Here is a 17,498-nt window from a genome sequence, read left to right on the forward strand (position 1 = left end):
AAGAAATGAGCTACAGCAGCGCAACCCAGAGTATAGAGAGCAGAGGCAAGCAGCGCTAGTCGCGGTCTCTGTCACTCGCGCGTAATATGTCTCGTCACGCTTTCAAACTCCGCCCTATTCATCAACGCGTCGCGTCGCGCTCACCTCACGTGTAGGTCGCGATCCTTATATTAATATTAATCGCGCATTGTTCTCGTCATGTGATCGTGAGATTTTCTCTGACTTCGGAGGCAATACACGACCTCACCACACACTTTAAGGGTCGCGCAACTTCGCAGGCGGGTAGCATCTGCAACCCATCGCGTCCATACACCATCTATGCCGCAAAGTTAGTTACCGGTACCCTTGAGCCAGTACTTTCTCTTCTTTCCATCTCCGGCGGCAGTTCAGTCGCAATCTCGCTGGCCGCGAACCTCTTTCATTAGCATTGCTCCGACCGCTGAATCCATCCCTCGTTTCGGTCAACATACTAACTGCTGCTGATTATGACGGTCGCTCCGACTTGATACGGTCATGGAACAAATCATATTTTTCTTTCTCATGTCGGACTGCTGAGGGTCGAAAAATCGTGCCGTCATCGCCGTTCTCTCGGATTTAGTGCGGCTATTATGGGGTGTCTGCTTGGAAAAACTTGGCCTTGCACAAGGACGTTGCTTCTCACATACTGGGTAAATATGCTTTTCTAACTTGACCAAATTTAACCTGGCACCCTACACTCCCACCAATCTCTGCGAAACGTTCCCTTGACCTCGTGGTCTCGCACTTGTTTTTCCCTCGTCCAAATAAATCGTGGTTTACACATCCCCAAGACCATGCTCGCAGCCTTGCGTACTTTCTCTGGGCAGAACAGAGGCTCGCTGTTGACCTCTGCCGTTGTCTTTCAAGGTTGATAGCCTGCGACTCGATTGGGAAGGCCCAGGGGCTATGTCGGTCTGAGTGAACGAGGTCGCATGGTTTGAGTGACGACTCGTTGAAGACCCTTGTGAGGCCGAGTGATGAGAAGAAGTCGAAGGGGGTTGGCTCAGGAAAGGATCACGTGGGTTGGGAAGGAACGGAGTTGTCTCGCTGTATGAGGCTGGGGACATAGCCAAGGTAGGTGAGAGTGAAGCGTGCCTATTCCAGGACGATACTGGATAGGAACGGTCTGCAGGGCTGAGAAGGGGCTCATTGCTCGCAGTCGTGGCGTATGATGAATGACGCGAAACTTGTTCTGAGCGCGCCGCCGACGTAGCGAGTGCGATGATCTCAGGAGGGGATGGAGGGAGCGGCCGATCGTCTCGTAACGAAGTAGAAACCGGAGGTCCGTAGCGCGTGGCTTCCGAGGAAATGGGAGGAGTAGACTGAGAAAGAGCTCGAGCGTTCTCGATGTTTCGTTGCCTTTTCCTCCACCACCAAAGCGCCCATGCTGCCAGTAAGAATGCAAAAACTGTTCAGACGCTGTGAGTAGGACATGGGAACGGCGTAATGAACACGTACTGATGCCAACGGCAAGTCCAGTTCTTGCAGAAGCGCTCAGACCATGCGACGAAGTTGCAGTGCACTGATCTCCAGAGCACGAGTCGCTACTACCTTGCCCTCTGGTAGTGGTGGTAGATGATGAAGACCCACTGGAGTCACTCAGGCTGGATGAGCTGTCCGAGGACCCAGAAGTTGTAGAGGAGGTCCTGGTCTTAGATGATGTAGTAGTCGTGCTCAAGGAGGTGGTAGTTGTGCTCGAGGTAGTAGTCGTACTCGAGGAGGTGGTGCTACTCGAGGAGGTAGTCGAGCTGCTGGAGTGGTGATCATCGTCGTCGTCATCATCATCATCATCTCCATGGCCATGGTCCCGGACGAGCAGCCTATGGACGTGGTGAGGTTGCGAAATAAGTCTGCATGGAGTAGCTACTCACCAGTAATAGGGCGTCAGGGACTCGGCAACGGCAGGCTGGGGTAATACCATGAAACTGAGTACTGCAAATCCACTCATGAAAGCTTGATAGTACACCAGAAGCAGTTGGAGCTGGAACATCGCAAGGGCAGCTTGGATGCAACTGAGGCGCCGTTGGATCCTCCCCCTGTTTACACTAACTAGAGCAACGTTTGCGCGCTTTGTTACGGAAATTAACAGACACTCATCCTTGGACTATGTTCTTTTGTTCGCCTCTTGTCGTTGGTTCGGAGAGCGCTCTGGGCTTGAATCACTTTAACAAAGGACGACACAATGTTATAGGCGTGCTATATACCCCGATTACCGATCATAAGCTGGTGTACAAGTCTACGAAATATACTATCTTTCGTCTGAGATATTGGAGCAGCAATGACACGTCCGATCGTCCAGATATCCCTTCCGTCTGGCTAGTCAATACCTCAATCTCAGCCTTGCGACGTAAATGAAGCATTCGTGCGAGTTCCTTCCTGTGGATCAGCATTAGGCACTGGACGCCGAGCCTTCCGAGATTGTCAAGAAACCGACCTCCACTTCGAAGGCATAAGGGAATCTGGACGCTGAAGCATAGCGAGCGCCTGGAGATAGCCCATTACTTATAAAAGCCTGTTGTCATCATTGAAAAGCGACTTTCCTTAGCTTCGTCTTGTTTTGTAATCGGTATAAGTTGACTCAAGCCGACACCCAAACTGAACTGTCAGGATAAAACCCGCGTCACTATAGTCCAGACCAACTCACTCTGAAAGCTCGGATCCCCATATACCAACGGACTCGATGCGATTTGCAGCTAGCTTGTCAACTTCATGTTTCATGCTTGCACTGCCAAATTTGTACACTGATAAAATATCCAAGCCATGTGGGTCACCGTCAACCAAAGCGAGGATAGGGACGCTTTCAAAGTGTCATTCAGCTATCGGTGAGTTGGTAAGAGTCCACCATTACCTGTCGGGTAAATTGTCTCCGAATGTCTTCAAGAGCTCTCGGGTGGCAACGTCGGGATAACCTTTGCCCTGAACTTCTTTTCAGCATTCAATTATCAAGATGTATACTTGTCGACATCATACCGTGATAACGAACCCATGTCCCGGAAGCCAAGGGTCACAAGCAAACTGCGACTGACATAAACCTTGGAAAACTGCCTTGAGTTAATGCGGTTAGTAATTTAACGGCCTATCACTTGCCCACAATGAGAAAGTTTCGTTACCTCTTTTTCCACAATAAGAATCCAAGATGGCACTTCTGTGATATCAAAGCGCTCAATTGCCTCTCCAGGGGGTATAAGGATACCCTGAGCCAGGTGTCAATATCTCGTTGTCTATATGTATGATCCTACCTCTGAGACGTTGCTGCAAATTACATCCTTACTAGTCAAATGAATCTCCAGGCCATTTCCTAGCAGCAGGCCTTTTGACGTGGCGCGCTGATAACATGATCAAGAAATAAGGTCTACATCCTGCACAAGTTAAGTGCTCACTACGTTCATCATTGAGCGCTCGGCTTCAAAAGTGGCGGCTACATCATCCACTATCTGACGATACGGCGACTTTAGCATTGGTAAGCTAGACGTAATTTATTCTTACCCTGTCAACTGTTGCTTGCGACTTGAAAAGTTCCACGTCTTTGTAGTAGATATCGCTGCAGTCCCAGTGAATAGAGATCAAGGAGCTATGCTAGCCTCGTTACCGTTTTGTTGTGGTGTATCCTCCACTGATGGCTTCGTGCACCAAATTTAGCACACCAAGGACTTGAGCTTAGAAGTCGTGAATTCAGTTAGAGCAAATTAGAGTGTATGCATATATGCTCACCCAATGATCGAGAACTGTTCGTATGAGCTTTACGAGGGTACATGAGAACACGAGCCCTGAAAGAAGATAAGCATCGTACTCCTGACTGATGTTTACTAATCGTCGTTGTGGCCCTACCTCTTGCTCTTCCGACTGAGAAGTTCAAGGCGAAGTCCCGCGACTTTAGCACCACTGTCAGCATCATGATCTGAGCCGGCCCGGTTCTTTCTTGGTTTCGGTGTGAGGGACGCATTTAGTTGGTCGAGAAGAGTATGAGCAAAGACTTCTATGCATGTCAACATCTCTGCCCTAGGATACAAGGTTCAGTCATGCCCATGGAGTGTGACAATAGTCGCATAAACGACCTCTCTTCACTATCTGCGCCTGACCCATCTTGCGAAGTGCTAGGCTCAAACATACGAGCAATGTCTGTATCATCTAATTCCATGCCGGAATACTCTCTTGTAGGATCTTGAACCGTGTTTACTGAGTGGAGTTGTGAGGGATCGATCGGGCAAGAGCAAGCTTCTCATCAACAAGGGCATACAAACACGGGTCGCGCACAGGTCACATGACGAAAAAGTCAAAAAGAAATCAATCCTTCTCCAGATCGGCCTGGGATACAAACGAACGTATAGTGCAAGTAGAATGTAGGTCATACAGTTATCCCCAGTTAGGGACCTCAACTCCAAACCAAGTCGGAAGCTTCCGCCAGAACTCCTCTCGAACAGCTTCCACGGAAACGCTGAATTCAGCTCGGCACGCCTCGCAGGTCTTCATGGCAGAAAGTCCATCGTTGCCCACTAAATCATCCTTGAGCTGGATGAGTTCAGCGTCCGCTATAGCGTAGAGAGGGTCGGAGGGACGGTTGCTGATGACGCCATTGACGTCCCGGAGTAACTCGAACGTGATAGCCTCAAAAGCGATCTGACAAGCACGCCTCTCATGGCTCTTGTCGTCCTTGCGTCGGAAGCACCACGAAGAAGGTTTCCGACCTTCCAGCTCGTTCACGATGAAGGTAGAGAAGAAGCGCGAAGCGTGCTCTCGGCCCCGTAGCACATTCAAAAGATCTTCGCGAGTGAGCATAGACATGGAGCCATCCCAAGAGAGGTGACCAGCAGCGGTATCGCTAGGATTATACCGAGAGAGGTCGTACATTGCCGCCGGAAGGACTTGATGAAAACCTATCTCCCGAGCCAGATTGATGACATCTCTGCAAGGGACCATGAAGGTAAGGAGTAGAAGTAAACGCAAAGTACTTGCATTGGGTGGGGGAACACCTTATGGGGGGAATACAGCCCCTGTGCATCGGTGATATTGCCTTCGCGAGCTTCCCATTGTGCAAGAGCCGTGGGCCATATAGCAGCAAGGCCGCGAAGAACGTCGCCTCGGATGCGTAATATTTGGTATTTGGTAAGCAGCCGAAGCAAGCCCGCAAGGACAGGGAACCCCTCGGCATCGTACGCGAGGAAGGAGCTAACAAATGTAAATATGAAAAAGTTGGAAAGGAATCAGCCACCTACATTCCATCGTATAGGGCTCGGAGCAAGTACGAGACGTAATCGGGACGATCAGAGAGGCGGAGTACAGGCCGTCCTTCGAGTTCATCGCAAGCAGAATCCGTAGATTCAAGCAGTCTCCTGAAGATGTCTGAGTTTCTGGAGAGAAGGCCTCTGTGGACGATGAAGAGCTGCTCCGCGGCAAGGACGGCGACATTTCCATCGTTAAAGCAGAGATCAGCGTGCCTGACCGGAGGACTTTCTGTGACGGGCTGCTTGATGATCGGAGTAGAGTGTCTGTTAGTGCTGAAATCGGCCGCAACAGTCATTTTCAGAGATGTTTGGGGCGGTGGGATAGGATGTGTGTAGGTGTAACTGAGAGTCGCGTGAAGGACTTGGTTGAGTTTGCGTGGGAAGTGGATGGTCGAGGGCGCATACGCAATTAGGACACTGGAATCACCAACTGCATAACTTGACCTGAACCTAAAAGCCACCAAGTTCTTAGCCCTAGTGTTTAGCTGCCTGCTTGTCTCCCTCGCCATCCTTTGCCATGACTGAACTAACCACTCCAGTGTCCACCCCTCGCCTCGTACCAGGTGCTCCTCCCCTCGGTTCTACGTCTCAGAGAAAGAAGCGCAAGACCACCAAATCCAAAGCCGTTGATTCCCCCATCGAGCCTCCTGTCGCTATCCCCGATTCCACCGCAGCGGCCCTTGTTGAGCGTGCACCAGACGCGACTGATATACAGGAAGGTTCAGTTGCTCCCGAACTCGTCGTCCAACCAGAAAACGAGAGTGTCACGGATGACAATAGTCCCAAACCGAGCCCTGTCGCTGAGCTTATTCAAAAGCGTACCAAAGCTTTGGGCAAAAAAATAGTGAGCCTGCTCGCGTCATATCTTCCATCATTCACGATCCTCATCTCCCTAGACTCGCATATCCAGTTATGCCTCCATCGAGTACGAGAAGCTGAACGACGATCAGAAACGCACTCTCAAGACACTGCCAGCTCTTGAAGCGGTTCATAAGGAGCTGGACGATGTCAAGAAGGCAATCGAGGTATCTTCTATCCGTCAATTGTACCCTTGATCCTGTGATTCTTATATGTGGTGCTAGGCTCACGAAGCAGATTATGGACGCGAACTTGCTCTCCAAAAAGCGGAAGCAAAACGTGCCGAACAAGCGCGTATTTCGGAAGCAATATCTGTGACAAAGGTGAACAGCATCCTGAACTAACTGGATTGTCCGTTGATCAAGTACCAGGCGTCTTGTATCGACGGGACCCTGTCAATATTCTCCCTTATACGCCTCCGCTCGTCGCTCGCCACAGGAGCAATCTCGTCTGCCCTTGATTTCAACGATATCGAAGGGAGTGCTATCTTCGGCGTTACTGACACACTTCTTGGTGTGGACAGCGAGGCAAAACGTGATGTCGTGGATGGCTTGATGTCTGGTGAAGGGAGCTTCAATGAAGTTGCTTGTAAGTGCCCCGTCAACCTTCCTCCATACTCGTTCTCATTACGTTGCAGACGCGAGAATACTGGACATTGTATCTTCTTTCTTGCACCCAGTACGGGAGCCTAGCCCTTTGCCTACAGATGCAGAAAGTATCCACGAGGGCGACGCTGCAGTACTTGCGCCAGGAACACCGCCCATATCAATGACTGCTGCCGGTGCACCAACAAATGGTTCTAGCGGTTTCCACTTCATGCAAGCCAGTGAACTTGATGGGCCCAGCTTCGAAAGCGCTGAATTGGTCGAGAAGCCAAGTACTTCCACTGAAGCTAACTCACTCGAAAGCCAGGTAGAGGACGTGGCTGTCACTGATCCATCTATCGATGTTCCTTCGAATGGGCAGCCGGTAATTATCGGGTTTTCGTTTAGTTTATCTCTCGACGCTGATAGGTGACAGGCCGATACTCCTGCTCCCAATGGCGCTCTAGATTGGGCTGATGAGGAGGGTGGTCTCCCTTCCATAGCCACCTTACAGGCAACGTTTGCACCATCCGGAGCTGCGACACCCTTAGCTGAGAACATTGGTACAAGTCCCCCTCCCGCTGAGCCGTCGCATGAAAGGCAGCGAAGTGACAGCGACGGTCAGCACAGAGGTCGTGGCCGGGGTCGAGGGGGATTCAGAGGAGAACGAGGTCGGGGACGGGGTGAGTTCCGAGGAGAACGTGGTCGGGGGCGAGGCGAATTCCGGGGAGAACGAGGCCTGGGTGGTCGTGGAGGTACGCATAACAACCCTAGTGTGGCTCCGGAGTGTTGAGATCGGTTCTAGGCCCTCGCCGATCTGATGGTGACTGGCGGTCACCGTCAGATGACAATCACAGGGGTGGCCGAGGACGAGGACGTGGTGGTGACAGAGAGGACAGAGGAGAACGAGGACGTGGTGGTGACAGAGGCGACAGAGGAGAACGAGGAGAACGAGGAGATAGAAGAGACAGAGGCGACAGAGGCGAAAGAGGCGAACGAGGAAACAGAGGCGACAGAGGCGGACGAGGCGAGCGAGGTGGACGAGGTGGACGAGGCGAACGAGGTGATAGAGGAGATAGAGGAGACAGAGGAGGTATGTGAGAACTTTGAGCTACCTTGTCATCGTGGCTGAGATCGTCAGCAGGATTCCAGGAGCGACGCGAGGCTCCACCTTCGTGAAAGTGACGTCGATGAGTGGCTTTCTTCTGTTGGCGCAAAGGCGCAGAATTATCTTGTTACATCTGTTTTCTCCACCGTTGCATCCGTGCCTATTTCGTGTAGCGCTTAGTTTCTCTTGATCAATAATATGACATCTGTACTAGACCCTGGAGTTTTGATTGAACTGTTGTCATTTCATTGTACATACCGACCTCTTGGGCAGTTGCATATGGCTAGTCTCTCACGCTGTGGGGGAACATGGGGATCAACCCTGTTTTTGGTCCCAGCCATATGTATCTCGGGGACCTCGGGTGGGCACAAGTATTCTTGCCTGGCCCAAACTTACTACGTTCTGTTGGTGGTTAACATGGCGTCGTGTGATATCATAATGATAACTGGGTTATATTGACTTGCGTTGTCTCACAGTACTAGTCCTGAGAATGCAGGCATGCTGAAACGCCAGATATGCCACTTGACGAGCGGATGTATGAGAGTTCGAACAGCGCGTTACTATATGCACTTGTATGCATTTACCAGAAGTATGACACTCCGCAGGTCTACTCTAGTGTTGATCGTGATCGACGTCAGCGTCGGTCGTCGCGAGGAAGTCGAGTCGAAACCTGTCGAAACCCGTCGAAATGGCGGGAATGTCAAATGCTGCTGTCAATATTGGGATGATCGCTGACAGCGGAGGCAATATTGACCAATCGCGTTGAGCTATGATGCAAGCCATCATCCATATGCATGTCCGTGGCCATTCTAAACTCGGCGTTGAGAGCATGTTCCAGCGCGAGCTAGCGTAGGCCAGCGTGCATTTCCAAGCTTCGCACTGCCTTCCGGCTTATGTCTCTCACCAATTTCTCCCAGGCATGAATCTCATCATCAACTCATCACCCAAAGCTTTTCGACCATTGATGCGGCGCCATGTCTCCAAGCCCCGTTGTAACGGAGTCAGGGTAAGGACCTGGTCTGCACCGATCCTAAACTTGGGCTACAGACGGGGGAACTAGAGCCTGCACGACTCGTACAAGCCAGATACTCTCGTTCACAGGCGCTTTTCCTCTCCTCTTACCCGCTCCCCTTCCCCAAGCCATGCCGCTGGTCACAACGCTCATTGATGATACTTCGCCCTTGATCACTTACGATCCCTCTTGGATCCCCGGAACCTCGGCCGACGACAACGACGCCAGCGAGTACGTCTCAGTTGACACGCGACCGCTCTAATCCTATGATACTCAACTTGCTCTCGCTCCTGTCACCAGTTATTTCTTGGGCACCTTCACAGATACGAACGTCACCAACGCTCAAGCAAGCTTTTCCTTCAACGGCACTTCCTTCTACATTTTTGGCTCCAAACGGCCCAACCACGGCACCTACAGCATTGAAGTGGATGGCAAAACATTTTCAAACATTGAAGGCAACTCCGCGAACTCGCTATTTCAGCAGGCTCTGTTCAATGGCACGGGATTGTCGCAAGGAATGCACAATGTTTCTCTCACCAACACTGGATCGGGAACAAATACATTTGTAGACATTGATTTGGTGCGTGGCCATCATGATGCAATTCTCTTTGAGTTGCTGAGCCAAGACCCTGCAGGTCGTGTGGGATTCGGAAGTGGGGTCTGATTCAGAACAACTAGCAACAGTGACGGTCGAAGATACCGACCCCGGGTTCAACTATCAGTCAGTGTGGACCACTGACCCTCCTAATGCCATGTTCTACAGCCAAGGTTCCGGGCAGTAAGTCTGCCAGACGCGATCGTTTGCATTTCTACCTTACTTAGGACTTTATCAGCTCGACCAGTGTCGAAAATGCTTCAGTGACCCTCACTTTTACTGTAAGCTATTCAGTCTGTCTCTATCTATACATTATAACGACAACTTTATGCAGGGTACATTCCTTGGCGTAAACCTCGGGCCTCGCTAACAACCCCTTCTTCAAGGGGATATCGTATCTGTCTTCGGGACTGTAGGCCCCAACAATGGGCAATACTCTGTAGCACTTGACAATGGACCCCCCACGTCGTTCAACGCTACAAGACAGATGACCTACTATCGGAGCATGCTCTATCACGCGGACAACCTTGGGTCCGGGCAACATCAACTTAATCTCGTCAATCTCCCCGAATCTACCGTTCAATTCTTGAATATCGATTATGCTCTGATTTCTTCGTTGGCGAGTAGCGGGAATTCTGTAGCCAGGTAAGCAAGGATCCTGATTGTCTATAATAAGGCTAATTGTAACGTTTGAAAAGCGGCCAGTTTTCTCTTGCTGCCACCAACACGAAGTAAGCCTTTTCTTGGTATCGTCACAATAAAGTTAAATGCGTACCCAAATGAGTAGCAGAATACCCCCTGGAGCAATAGCTGGCATTGTCATACCTATAGTTGCGGCATTGATTGGCGCAGCTCTAGCTGTACTGTTCTTCCGGCGGTGGAAAATGGCGGAGGCCGCGCGCAACGACCTATACCGAGTATACTCGCCTCAGCGTGATCCAAGACAGCCACACTACTCTACCGGCGGGTCTTCTTACGCCACCGAGACTCGGAGTAATTCTAATCTCGTTCGCAACGACGTGTACGCGGGCGCGAGCACAGTGTCGCACACGTCATATTTGCGATCCCCGCAAGACTATGGATATCAGGGCAGTCAGCAGGTTACGGCTTACCCAGATTACAACCATGGAGAGTACGCCAGAGAGCCTCGGATGGAAGATACGGTGTTGACTCCGTCACGATCGGTGTCACAATCAACTGTGGCGCGTCACGAAGAGGTGTGTTTTTATGAGCGACTCGGAGAGTAATATGGCTGACGCTGTGTTCCAGCCTGTGCGACGACCATTACCTGAAGCTCCTGCCGGACCATCGCCGTTTGCCAGCGAAAAGGCTGGCGGAAGCGCGGTGTCAGGAGCGGTCCAGGCGGGTGGGAGTCGGCGCATCTCTGCTTCTGACACGATAGCGGATATGCCTCCACCAAATTATGTGCAGGCTATCCACGACTAGTAAACCTGCACTTGGTCTACTACGCGTCGATTATCTAGTTAAATCTTCCTGTCCTTATATACGCTTGTATCCTTGCACCTCGAACGGTTGCTTACATCCGGGCTTCTTCTATTTGTGTCGTCTCTGTGGGACGAATGGAGGTGGTTGAGCTAAACAAAGTGATGTTCCCGATTCGCGGGAGTCCTTCGGCGGGAAGAAGTACTGAGCTTGTTTCTGCAGTGTGAATCACGTGTATGCCATGCAGCGAGTACTTGTGCCTCATTGGGATTTGGCACGCGACTTCTCTCGAGTTCCGACTCTTGCTCTCCTCACCCGGCCCCGACCCGGGACGCTATCACCGCCATTCCGCACCTGGCTCTTTTCATTCGACACACTCGTTTCAATCACACCAACCATCTCCTTATGTTTTGTCACATCCGGCTACAATGACGTCCACAACCTCTTCATCGTCTTCCCTTGAATCCAAGCATGCGGTGCCTAAATCCGTCAAGACATATCAGTTCTTTACACCCGAGATCGCGTCCTACTTCATTGCAGGAGGTGTAGCTGGTGCAGCGTCCCGCACAGTAGTCAGCCCTTTGGAGCGCCTCAAAATTATTCAGTCCGTTCCCTTTTGCTCCCTTTCACGAGCTTCACCGTTTTTACTTGTGCGTACGACGCTCTTCATAGGCAAGTCCAACCCAGAGGGTCTGGTCGAGAGTACAAGGGCGTATGGAGAAGTCTGGTCCGCATGTGGCAGGAGGAAGGCTTCAAGGGTTATATGCGCGGAAATGGAATCAACTGTTTACGCATTGTACCTTACAGTGCCGTCCAGTTCACTACCTATGAGCAATTGAAAAAGGTGAGCAGCCCACACAGATGCATTTTGGGTCTCGGCTCATTATTGACCTGTAGTGGTTCACCGGCTATGGAACTTTAGAACTTGATACCCCAAAACGGCTCGCCAGCGGTGCTCTTGCAGGAATAACATCTGTCTGTACGTATGTTCGATTCTAGAGGGACACGTCTCTGAACCCGCTTCAAGGCTCCACATACCCCCTTGACCTCGTTCGGTCACGATTGTCCATTGCCACTGCATCCGTGATGCACCAACAAGCCTCACAGGTGTCGGCTTCCTCCTCGCGACCCCCACTGACGGCGGGCATCCACACGCAAAGCTCCATACCACCAGTGCTGAAGTCGGAGTTGACAATGCAGGCTATGACACTGAAGGTGATGCGTGAAGAAGGCGGTGTCCGTGCACTGTATCGGGGGCTCGTCGCCACCGCGGTGGGCGTAGCGCCTTACGTTGGAATCAACTTTGCGGCATACGAGGCCCTCCGAGGTGTCGTTACCCCGCCTGGCAAGAATACTGTGGTCCGGAAACTGGCATGTGGTGCTCTTGCTGGTAAGTCTGAAGTCAGAACGATATGTGGCTGATGGCTGATTATTGGTGAAAGGGTCAATATCCCAGACGCTGACATATCCATTTGACGTGCTGCGAAGAAAAATGCAAGTGACGGGGATGAAATCGGGAGGGATGGCGAAATATAATGGGGCGTTTGACGCGCTTTTTTCGATCGTTCGGACGGAGGGGCTCAAGGGGCTGTACCGTGGATTGTGGCCAAATTTGCGTAAGTGCATTGCTGTTGGTGGATATGCTATGTTCTGATGATGATTTGGGTTTGGACAGTGAAAGTTGCACCTAGCATAGCGACGTCGTTCTTCACATACGAGCTGGTGAAGGATTTTCTGACACAAGAGTAGTAGAGAAACTGTAGATGTTGCAGAACACTATAGATTTAAGTAGGTGGAGGTAGAAAGCTTAAGCTATTCTGGAGGTTGAGCGTAGTTGATTAGTACCCTACGTAGTTCGTAGTATTGTAGAATAGACTTTTTTGTCTCAAACATGTGCATGAAGCGATGCAAGATTAATTTTGGACATGGATTCTTGATGACGCAGTGGAATGAAGAGACGGAGCCGTTGCGGGCCAGTAGCGGACCGAAGAGCGGAATGACCCGAATGGGTGGATTCATTGACGGTTGCCAGGCTGGGAGCTGTGTTTAGAGTGCGGGAAAGTTGGAGTTGTCGTTTGGTTATTGGAGTTGAAGTTGTTAGATATCATCAAGCGAAGTCGGCAGCGACAAGTCATCCATGCTCTGACCACAGACCCGTTATCCTCCCCAGACAGCCTGGCCACGTATCATCACACACGGTAGCAACAAAACTGCCATCTCAACCCTCCGCTCCTTCAATCTTTCCCTGTACTTACATGGTCAGTCTCTCTTACCTTCACCCCTCCCTCCCGAGCATCTAGTGCCTCGCTCCTACCGCGTTGCAATTTTCTGCTAGCACCCCACATGCCAGCTCCAGCTCCTCGGCTCTAACCCCAGCTCGTTGCTCACTTTGCTCTCCCCCCAGCTCTCGAGGCCATAATTATCTCACCGCTATCCTTGCTCGTTTATCTTTCTTGTCTGTCAATCCAAACTCTATCCCGTCGCCAGCATGCATTCCAGGCCTCAATATCAATCGCCCTCCTCCTCCCACCCGCCGAAAATGAACGCCACTTTCGCCGCTTCTTCGTCTTCCCTCTCCTCGTTGTCCTCATCTACCCCTTCAGATCCAGACATGCTGCTGCCTGCCTCACCCCCATCCAATTCGAGCCAGTCTGATATCACGCCTGCTGATCTCTCTCCTCCATCTCCCCCCGCACACAAGCCCACTCTCCAGGGCATTTCTTCTCCCCTTCCTTCCCCCGCTCCCTCTTCCTCTGACATGGGCCAGGTCATCAGTCGCCCCCGAGACACGCATTCTCAACCCGGCTCACCACCAGCGTCCAGCTCTGGCGCTGCCTTCAAGCTCAAGAGCGCGTTTGGCGCGAGGAGGAAGAGAGCAGATGCTCCCTCATCTCCTCACAAGTCCAATGCCAGCAGGGATGTCAACCTCAATGACACCACGGCCGCGCCGGGTACTCCGCAACGGCACCCATTGGCCAAACAGTTGACGCTTTCGTTAGCGTCCCACATGTTCAATCGCAAGGGCTCTTCCTCCACCGCAACTACACCAGTGCCGCCACCCATATCTCCCGTTCCTCCTCCCGTCCCCCCCAAGTCTTCGCCTTTACCTCGGCCCACGGAAATCAACAGTGCTGTCGACAGACGCACATCAGTCATGCCCACAAGTCCAAGTATGGCACCTGCACTCGACTTTATGCGTCGCGTGGACAGCAAAGACAAGGACGGCGACAGGCCGGAGAGTAAGGAGGGAAAGCGTAAGAGCGACTCTACGATAAGTCACCATACGATCAGACCTGGCTTTTCCATTAGCAATCGCTCTTCCCGACCCGTTTCCATGGCCGAGTCGCTACACTCCACCCACACAGTACAACCTTCAAGCAAGCGACTGAGCGCATTCATGACGGATGAGGAGAACACGATGGTCGAAGAAGATGACTCGGAGAGACCAGTAGAGATAACACGTTCTTCTACCCTTCATGCTTCTAGTGCTTCTCTATTCACTCCTCGCAACAGAAGGTCGCAGTCTGTCTGTTTCGGACCGATCAGGGGTTTATCACCGTCTGAGTCGACACCTATCCCTACTTCCGCTAGCCTAGAAGCTTTTTCCAACTTCTCGTCTACCGAGCCTGTTCGGACCCCGCGGCCGCACCCTGTCACTGTTGTTTCACCAGAGGCCAGATTTACAGGCTTCATGCCCTCAACACCACTTTCGTCGACACCTTTGCAGCTCCGTCCTTCCCATCAACTTCACCACGTCTCTCGGTCTTCGACAAGCCAGATGGATGCGGGTAACAGTTTCCGCCATACTGCTATCAGCGTGACCTCCAGCTTCGCTCCGGCAGCTGGCTTGGCTAGGCGCGCCGTGGAAAAGATGGGCCGTGTGTGGGGCTCCCGGACGTCCTCGTCATCGTCGGGTCGTATTTCCCCAGCTAGCTCAGGGCCAAGTGCTTTTGCTCCGTTCAAGTCAACGTCGCGCAACAGCCTGAGCCCCTCAGAGTCTACCCACAACTCCAGACGCAGTAAACACCATCCGCAGTCTTCAGCAAGCTGGAGTATTAGCTCTCACGGGTCGTCATCTATATCGGACCAGGATGGCTTCGTCACTTCATCCACCCTATTCTTAGGGAAACGCCTGCGGGGCCCGGTGCGCATGTCACCAGGAGGTGCTGGTGTCGCTGGAGGGCTGGTTTTTGGTCGTGATCTCCGGCTGTGTGTTAAGCAGACTGCAATTGAGCCCATTCGGATTGCATTGGAACAAGCAGAGCAAAACGGGGGTTCTTACGAGTGGAAGAACACAGCCACAATCGAGGAGCGCCTGCTGCCTGCGATTGTTGTGCGATGCGCGCAGCATCTTTTGACGTGGGGTGTCCAGGAGCTGGGCTTATTCAGGTAAGGTCTTGCAACCTTAGCTGTAACCCGTCCGAGGCTGATCTGAGATTCCGTAGGGTCAGCGGGCGCCCTGCTCACATATCGAAGCTGAGGTCCGAGTTTGACACCGGTACGCCAAATCAGTACACATTCTTACCATCTCTTTGCTGAATATACTCTGAAAGGTGCTGATTTCGAGCTCGCCGAATGTGGGCCTGGCGACTTCGATCCGCATGCTGTCGCATCCGTCTTCAAAGCGTATCTTCGAGAGCGTATGTTCTGGGCCCTTACCCTACCCATAGTCTGTGCTAACTCGTCAACCAGTTCCGGAGCCCATCTTAACCCATGGACTATCGCCTTACTTTGAAGCAGCGATGGTTTCGGACCGTAGCAATCATGCTGACGGTTCGATTCATGCCCCAGAACATGCTCGGTCTCCCAGTCAGCCTGGATTTGCTGGACTGCGCAAACCACCATCCCTTTCTACATTAGCTGTTCCGGGTTTTGCTGGCTCCAATCCACCGTCAGAATACTTGCGACGTGCCTTGTCTAACCTTATCGCTCGTCTTCCAGCAGAAAACCGGGACTTGCTCCTCACGGTCATTGAGTTGATCAACGAGACCGCGAGACGGAAACAGGAGACCAAGATGCCCATGAGCAATCTCCTACTAGTGCTTTGTCCTAGCTTGAACATGAACCCTACCCTATTGCAGGCTTTGTGTGAAAGCGAGGGTATATGGGAGGGTGCCATTCAGGACGAAGAAACTCAACCGGGCGTAAATGACGTGCCTCAGGAGGACGAGGCCAATATGGCCGGAGCATCTAGGACGGGTCGTACAGTCAGGCCTCTACCTCAAATCCCTCGCAGAAATCCTCAGAACCCTCCGGAAACGTTGTATTTGGATTGCATATCTGATGACCAACCACCGGCGCCGTCTACCTCCTTAGAGGCCAGCCCTCACTCCGAGGTTGCTGATGAAACCTCCCCAAGAACGTCGAACGATGACAGTGTTTCATCATCCTCAAGGCTCTCGACTCCGGGTCTGGAATATGGTCCATTGAACGTCAACTCCCCTCCCTCCCTCTCGTCCTCTGCGGATACGCTCTCGACTCCGTCTATGCTGTCCGCTTCTCCCAGTCACAACACCAAGCCTCTGCCTCTGGGCGACGAGTTGTCTGGGCACGAAAATGACCTTAGCCAGCCTATCGCACCTGCCAACATCCCTCTGCCTATCACTGCCCCGCCATCTCAAGTCCCTTCATTCGACCGCATTGAGTTTCCGTCATCAGACGATACTCTGACACGGCCAGCTGTGGCCCATCAGCGATCGCAACCGTCTCTTTCCATCACAACATCACAACCGCGACAAGCGTCGAGGTCGAACTCACTTGTCTCGAAGGCTTTGTTGCGAAAGCCGTCTTTGCACTTACTCTTTTCAAAGATGACCATGTCGAATCCGGACACCGCATCCGATTCACCGGTGCCGCAATCTGCGACTTCGTCGATGATGTTGTCGCCTTCGAGGCGTTCCCAGGTTCACTCAGTAGCGACATCTGGGTCCACCGGCTCCCTGTTCACGGCACCTCAGTCTAGTAGATCTGCCAATCCACCTGTGCTGAACACCGCCATCGACTCATCGTCAATCTCTCTCGCTTTGGGTATCGACAATGACGAGAGCCCGAGTCAGCTTGAAGCCACCGCTGCGTCGGATAGCCCCACCGCCAAGCCTGCGACCCGTAAATGTGCGTCAGAGGCGTTGGCCGGGGATTTGAACGCCCCCCGAGGCCGGCCGACATCGGTATCCCCTTCTCGCTCGCTTTCCCGGCACTCAATAGCGTCAACGACGTATTTGGACTTTACCATTCGTGATAACGAGTGTGGCGATGAAGAAGATTGGACAAGAAGTGTCCTCATGGCTGCTGGTGCTAATTCATAGTACCTCGCCACTATGAGCGAATACTCAATCTAACGTTTTCCCTTTTCTTGTTTACTTGACTTTTTTTCGACCCTTCATTCATGGACTTGTCTATGTGACGCCTCCGAGCAGCGAGTCTCTCGGTTGTCGTCGTCTCTTCACACGCTGGTGTTGGGTAGCTTGCATAAAATATCTTAATCGCGATATATATACCCTCCCAGCCTCATCACTCACAGATACTCATTTATCCCGGATACGTTAGTACCAGCTCTGTTGTCTTGCGGAATCTCAGGGGAATGACACATCCCTATTTACGACGAAAATTCGATGCGACTTAGTCGGTGATGAGCCAAACATCTTTGACTTGGTGTGAT

General features: G+C 52.0%; 7 protein-coding genes across 7 annotated transcripts; 4 read left to right on the plus strand and 3 right to left on the minus strand.

Annotated features, from left to right (window-relative positions):
• Positions 1-884: 884 nt before the first annotated feature.
• Positions 885-2,008, minus strand: CONPUDRAFT_164018 (uncharacterized protein; the record flags this gene model as incomplete). The annotated part of the gene is made up of 3 exons (XM_007768691.1): positions 885-1,426; positions 1,477-1,838; positions 1,890-2,008. Coding segments are annotated over 3 exons (1,023 nt in total), but the record flags the coding sequence as incomplete, so codon positions are not given.
• Positions 2,009-2,234: 226 nt separating this feature from the next.
• Positions 2,235-3,675, minus strand: CONPUDRAFT_53348 (DNA topoisomerase IV, alpha subunit; the record flags this gene model as incomplete). The annotated part of the gene is made up of 10 exons (XM_007768217.1): positions 2,235-2,390; positions 2,449-2,519; positions 2,555-2,613; positions 2,663-2,815; positions 2,867-2,939; positions 3,092-3,212; positions 3,258-3,344; positions 3,399-3,452; positions 3,505-3,559; positions 3,608-3,675. Coding segments are annotated over 10 exons (897 nt in total), but the record flags the coding sequence as incomplete, so codon positions are not given.
• A 696-nt stretch (positions 3,676-4,371) lies between these two features.
• Positions 4,372-5,536, minus strand: CONPUDRAFT_136163 (uncharacterized protein; the record flags this gene model as incomplete). The annotated part of the gene is made up of 3 exons (XM_007768692.1): positions 4,372-4,921; positions 4,972-5,184; positions 5,232-5,536. 3 exons carry the CDS (start codon positions 5,534-5,536, stop codon positions 4,372-4,374), a joined length of 1,068 nt encoding a protein of 355 aa, XP_007766882.1.
• A 221-nt stretch (positions 5,537-5,757) lies between these two features.
• Positions 5,758-8,004, plus strand: CONPUDRAFT_164020 (uncharacterized protein; the record flags this gene model as incomplete). Its single annotated transcript, XM_007768693.1, has 9 exons — positions 5,758-6,084; positions 6,137-6,265; positions 6,323-6,421; positions 6,470-6,686; positions 6,736-7,067; positions 7,119-7,245; positions 7,283-7,437; positions 7,488-7,775; positions 7,827-8,004. 9 exons carry the CDS (start codon positions 5,758-5,760, stop codon positions 7,968-7,970), a joined length of 1,818 nt encoding a protein of 605 aa, XP_007766883.1. The 3' UTR covers positions 7,971-8,004.
• A 764-nt stretch (positions 8,005-8,768) lies between these two features.
• On the plus strand, positions 8,769-10,908 carry CONPUDRAFT_121279 (uncharacterized protein). The gene is made up of 8 exons (XM_007768694.1): positions 8,769-9,033; positions 9,103-9,382; positions 9,438-9,580; positions 9,636-9,678; positions 9,783-10,042; positions 10,096-10,128; positions 10,185-10,614; positions 10,667-10,908. Exons 1-8 carry the CDS (start codon positions 8,933-8,935, stop codon positions 10,841-10,843), a joined length of 1,467 nt encoding a protein of 488 aa, XP_007766884.1. The 5' UTR covers positions 8,769-8,932; the 3' UTR covers positions 10,844-10,908.
• Positions 10,909-11,161: 253 nt separating this feature from the next.
• On the plus strand, positions 11,162-12,745 carry CONPUDRAFT_121282 (mitochondrial carrier). The gene is made up of 6 exons (XM_007768695.1): positions 11,162-11,444; positions 11,513-11,684; positions 11,738-11,819; positions 11,868-12,230; positions 12,283-12,456; positions 12,516-12,745. The coding sequence occupies exons 1-6, from the start codon at positions 11,269-11,271 to the stop codon at positions 12,587-12,589; spliced, it is 1,041 nt and encodes a 346-aa protein (XP_007766885.1). The 5' UTR covers positions 11,162-11,268; the 3' UTR covers positions 12,590-12,745.
• Positions 12,746-13,357: 612 nt separating this feature from the next.
• Positions 13,358-17,443, plus strand: CONPUDRAFT_164023 (RhoGAP-domain-containing protein). Its single transcript, XM_007768696.1, has 4 exons — positions 13,358-15,229; positions 15,286-15,338; positions 15,394-15,480; positions 15,533-17,443. The coding sequence occupies exons 1-4, from the start codon at positions 13,380-13,382 to the stop codon at positions 17,143-17,145; spliced, it is 3,603 nt and encodes a 1,200-aa protein (XP_007766886.1). The 5' UTR covers positions 13,358-13,379; the 3' UTR covers positions 17,146-17,443.
• The last annotated feature ends 55 nt before the right edge of the window (positions 17,444-17,498 follow it).

The sequence above is a fragment of the Coniophora puteana genome (genome assembly GCF_000271625.1).
Source record: "Coniophora puteana RWD-64-598 SS2 unplaced genomic scaffold CONPUscaffold_4, whole genome shotgun sequence".
Lineage (NCBI taxonomy): Eukaryota > Fungi > Basidiomycota > Agaricomycetes > Boletales > Coniophoraceae > Coniophora > Coniophora puteana.

What these genes read in the sequence shown, in the direction of transcription:
- CONPUDRAFT_121279 (XM_007768694.1), top strand. Translation starts at nt 8,933, where the DNA reads ATGCCGCTGGTCACAACGCTCATTGATGATACTTCGCCCTTGATCACT. An exon ending in CATTTGTAGACATTGATTTG is followed by an intron (nt 9,383 to 9,437) that starts GTGCGTGGCCAT and finishes AAGACCCTGCAG; the next exon opens with GTCGTGTGGGATTCGGAAGT. An exon ending in CAGTGACCCTCACTTTTACT is followed by an intron (nt 9,679 to 9,782) that starts GTAAGCTATTCA and finishes CCCCTTCTTCAA; the next exon opens with GGGGATATCGTATCTGTCTT.
- CONPUDRAFT_121282 (XM_007768695.1), top strand. Translation starts at nt 11,269, where the DNA reads ATGACGTCCACAACCTCTTCATCGTCTTCCCTTGAATCCAAGCATGCG. An exon ending in GAGCGCCTCAAAATTATTCA is followed by an intron (nt 11,445 to 11,512) that starts GTCCGTTCCCTT and finishes CGCTCTTCATAG; the next exon opens with GCAAGTCCAACCCAGAGGGT. An exon ending in GGCATGTGGTGCTCTTGCTG is followed by an intron (nt 12,231 to 12,282) that starts GTAAGTCTGAAG and finishes TATTGGTGAAAG; the next exon opens with GGTCAATATCCCAGACGCTG.
- CONPUDRAFT_164023 (XM_007768696.1), top strand. Translation starts at nt 13,380, where the DNA reads ATGAACGCCACTTTCGCCGCTTCTTCGTCTTCCCTCTCCTCGTTGTCC. An exon ending in CAGGAGCTGGGCTTATTCAG is followed by an intron (nt 15,230 to 15,285) that starts GTAAGGTCTTGC and finishes GAGATTCCGTAG; the next exon opens with GGTCAGCGGGCGCCCTGCTC. An exon ending in CAAAGCGTATCTTCGAGAGC is followed by an intron (nt 15,481 to 15,532) that starts GTATGTTCTGGG and finishes CTCGTCAACCAG; the next exon opens with TTCCGGAGCCCATCTTAACC.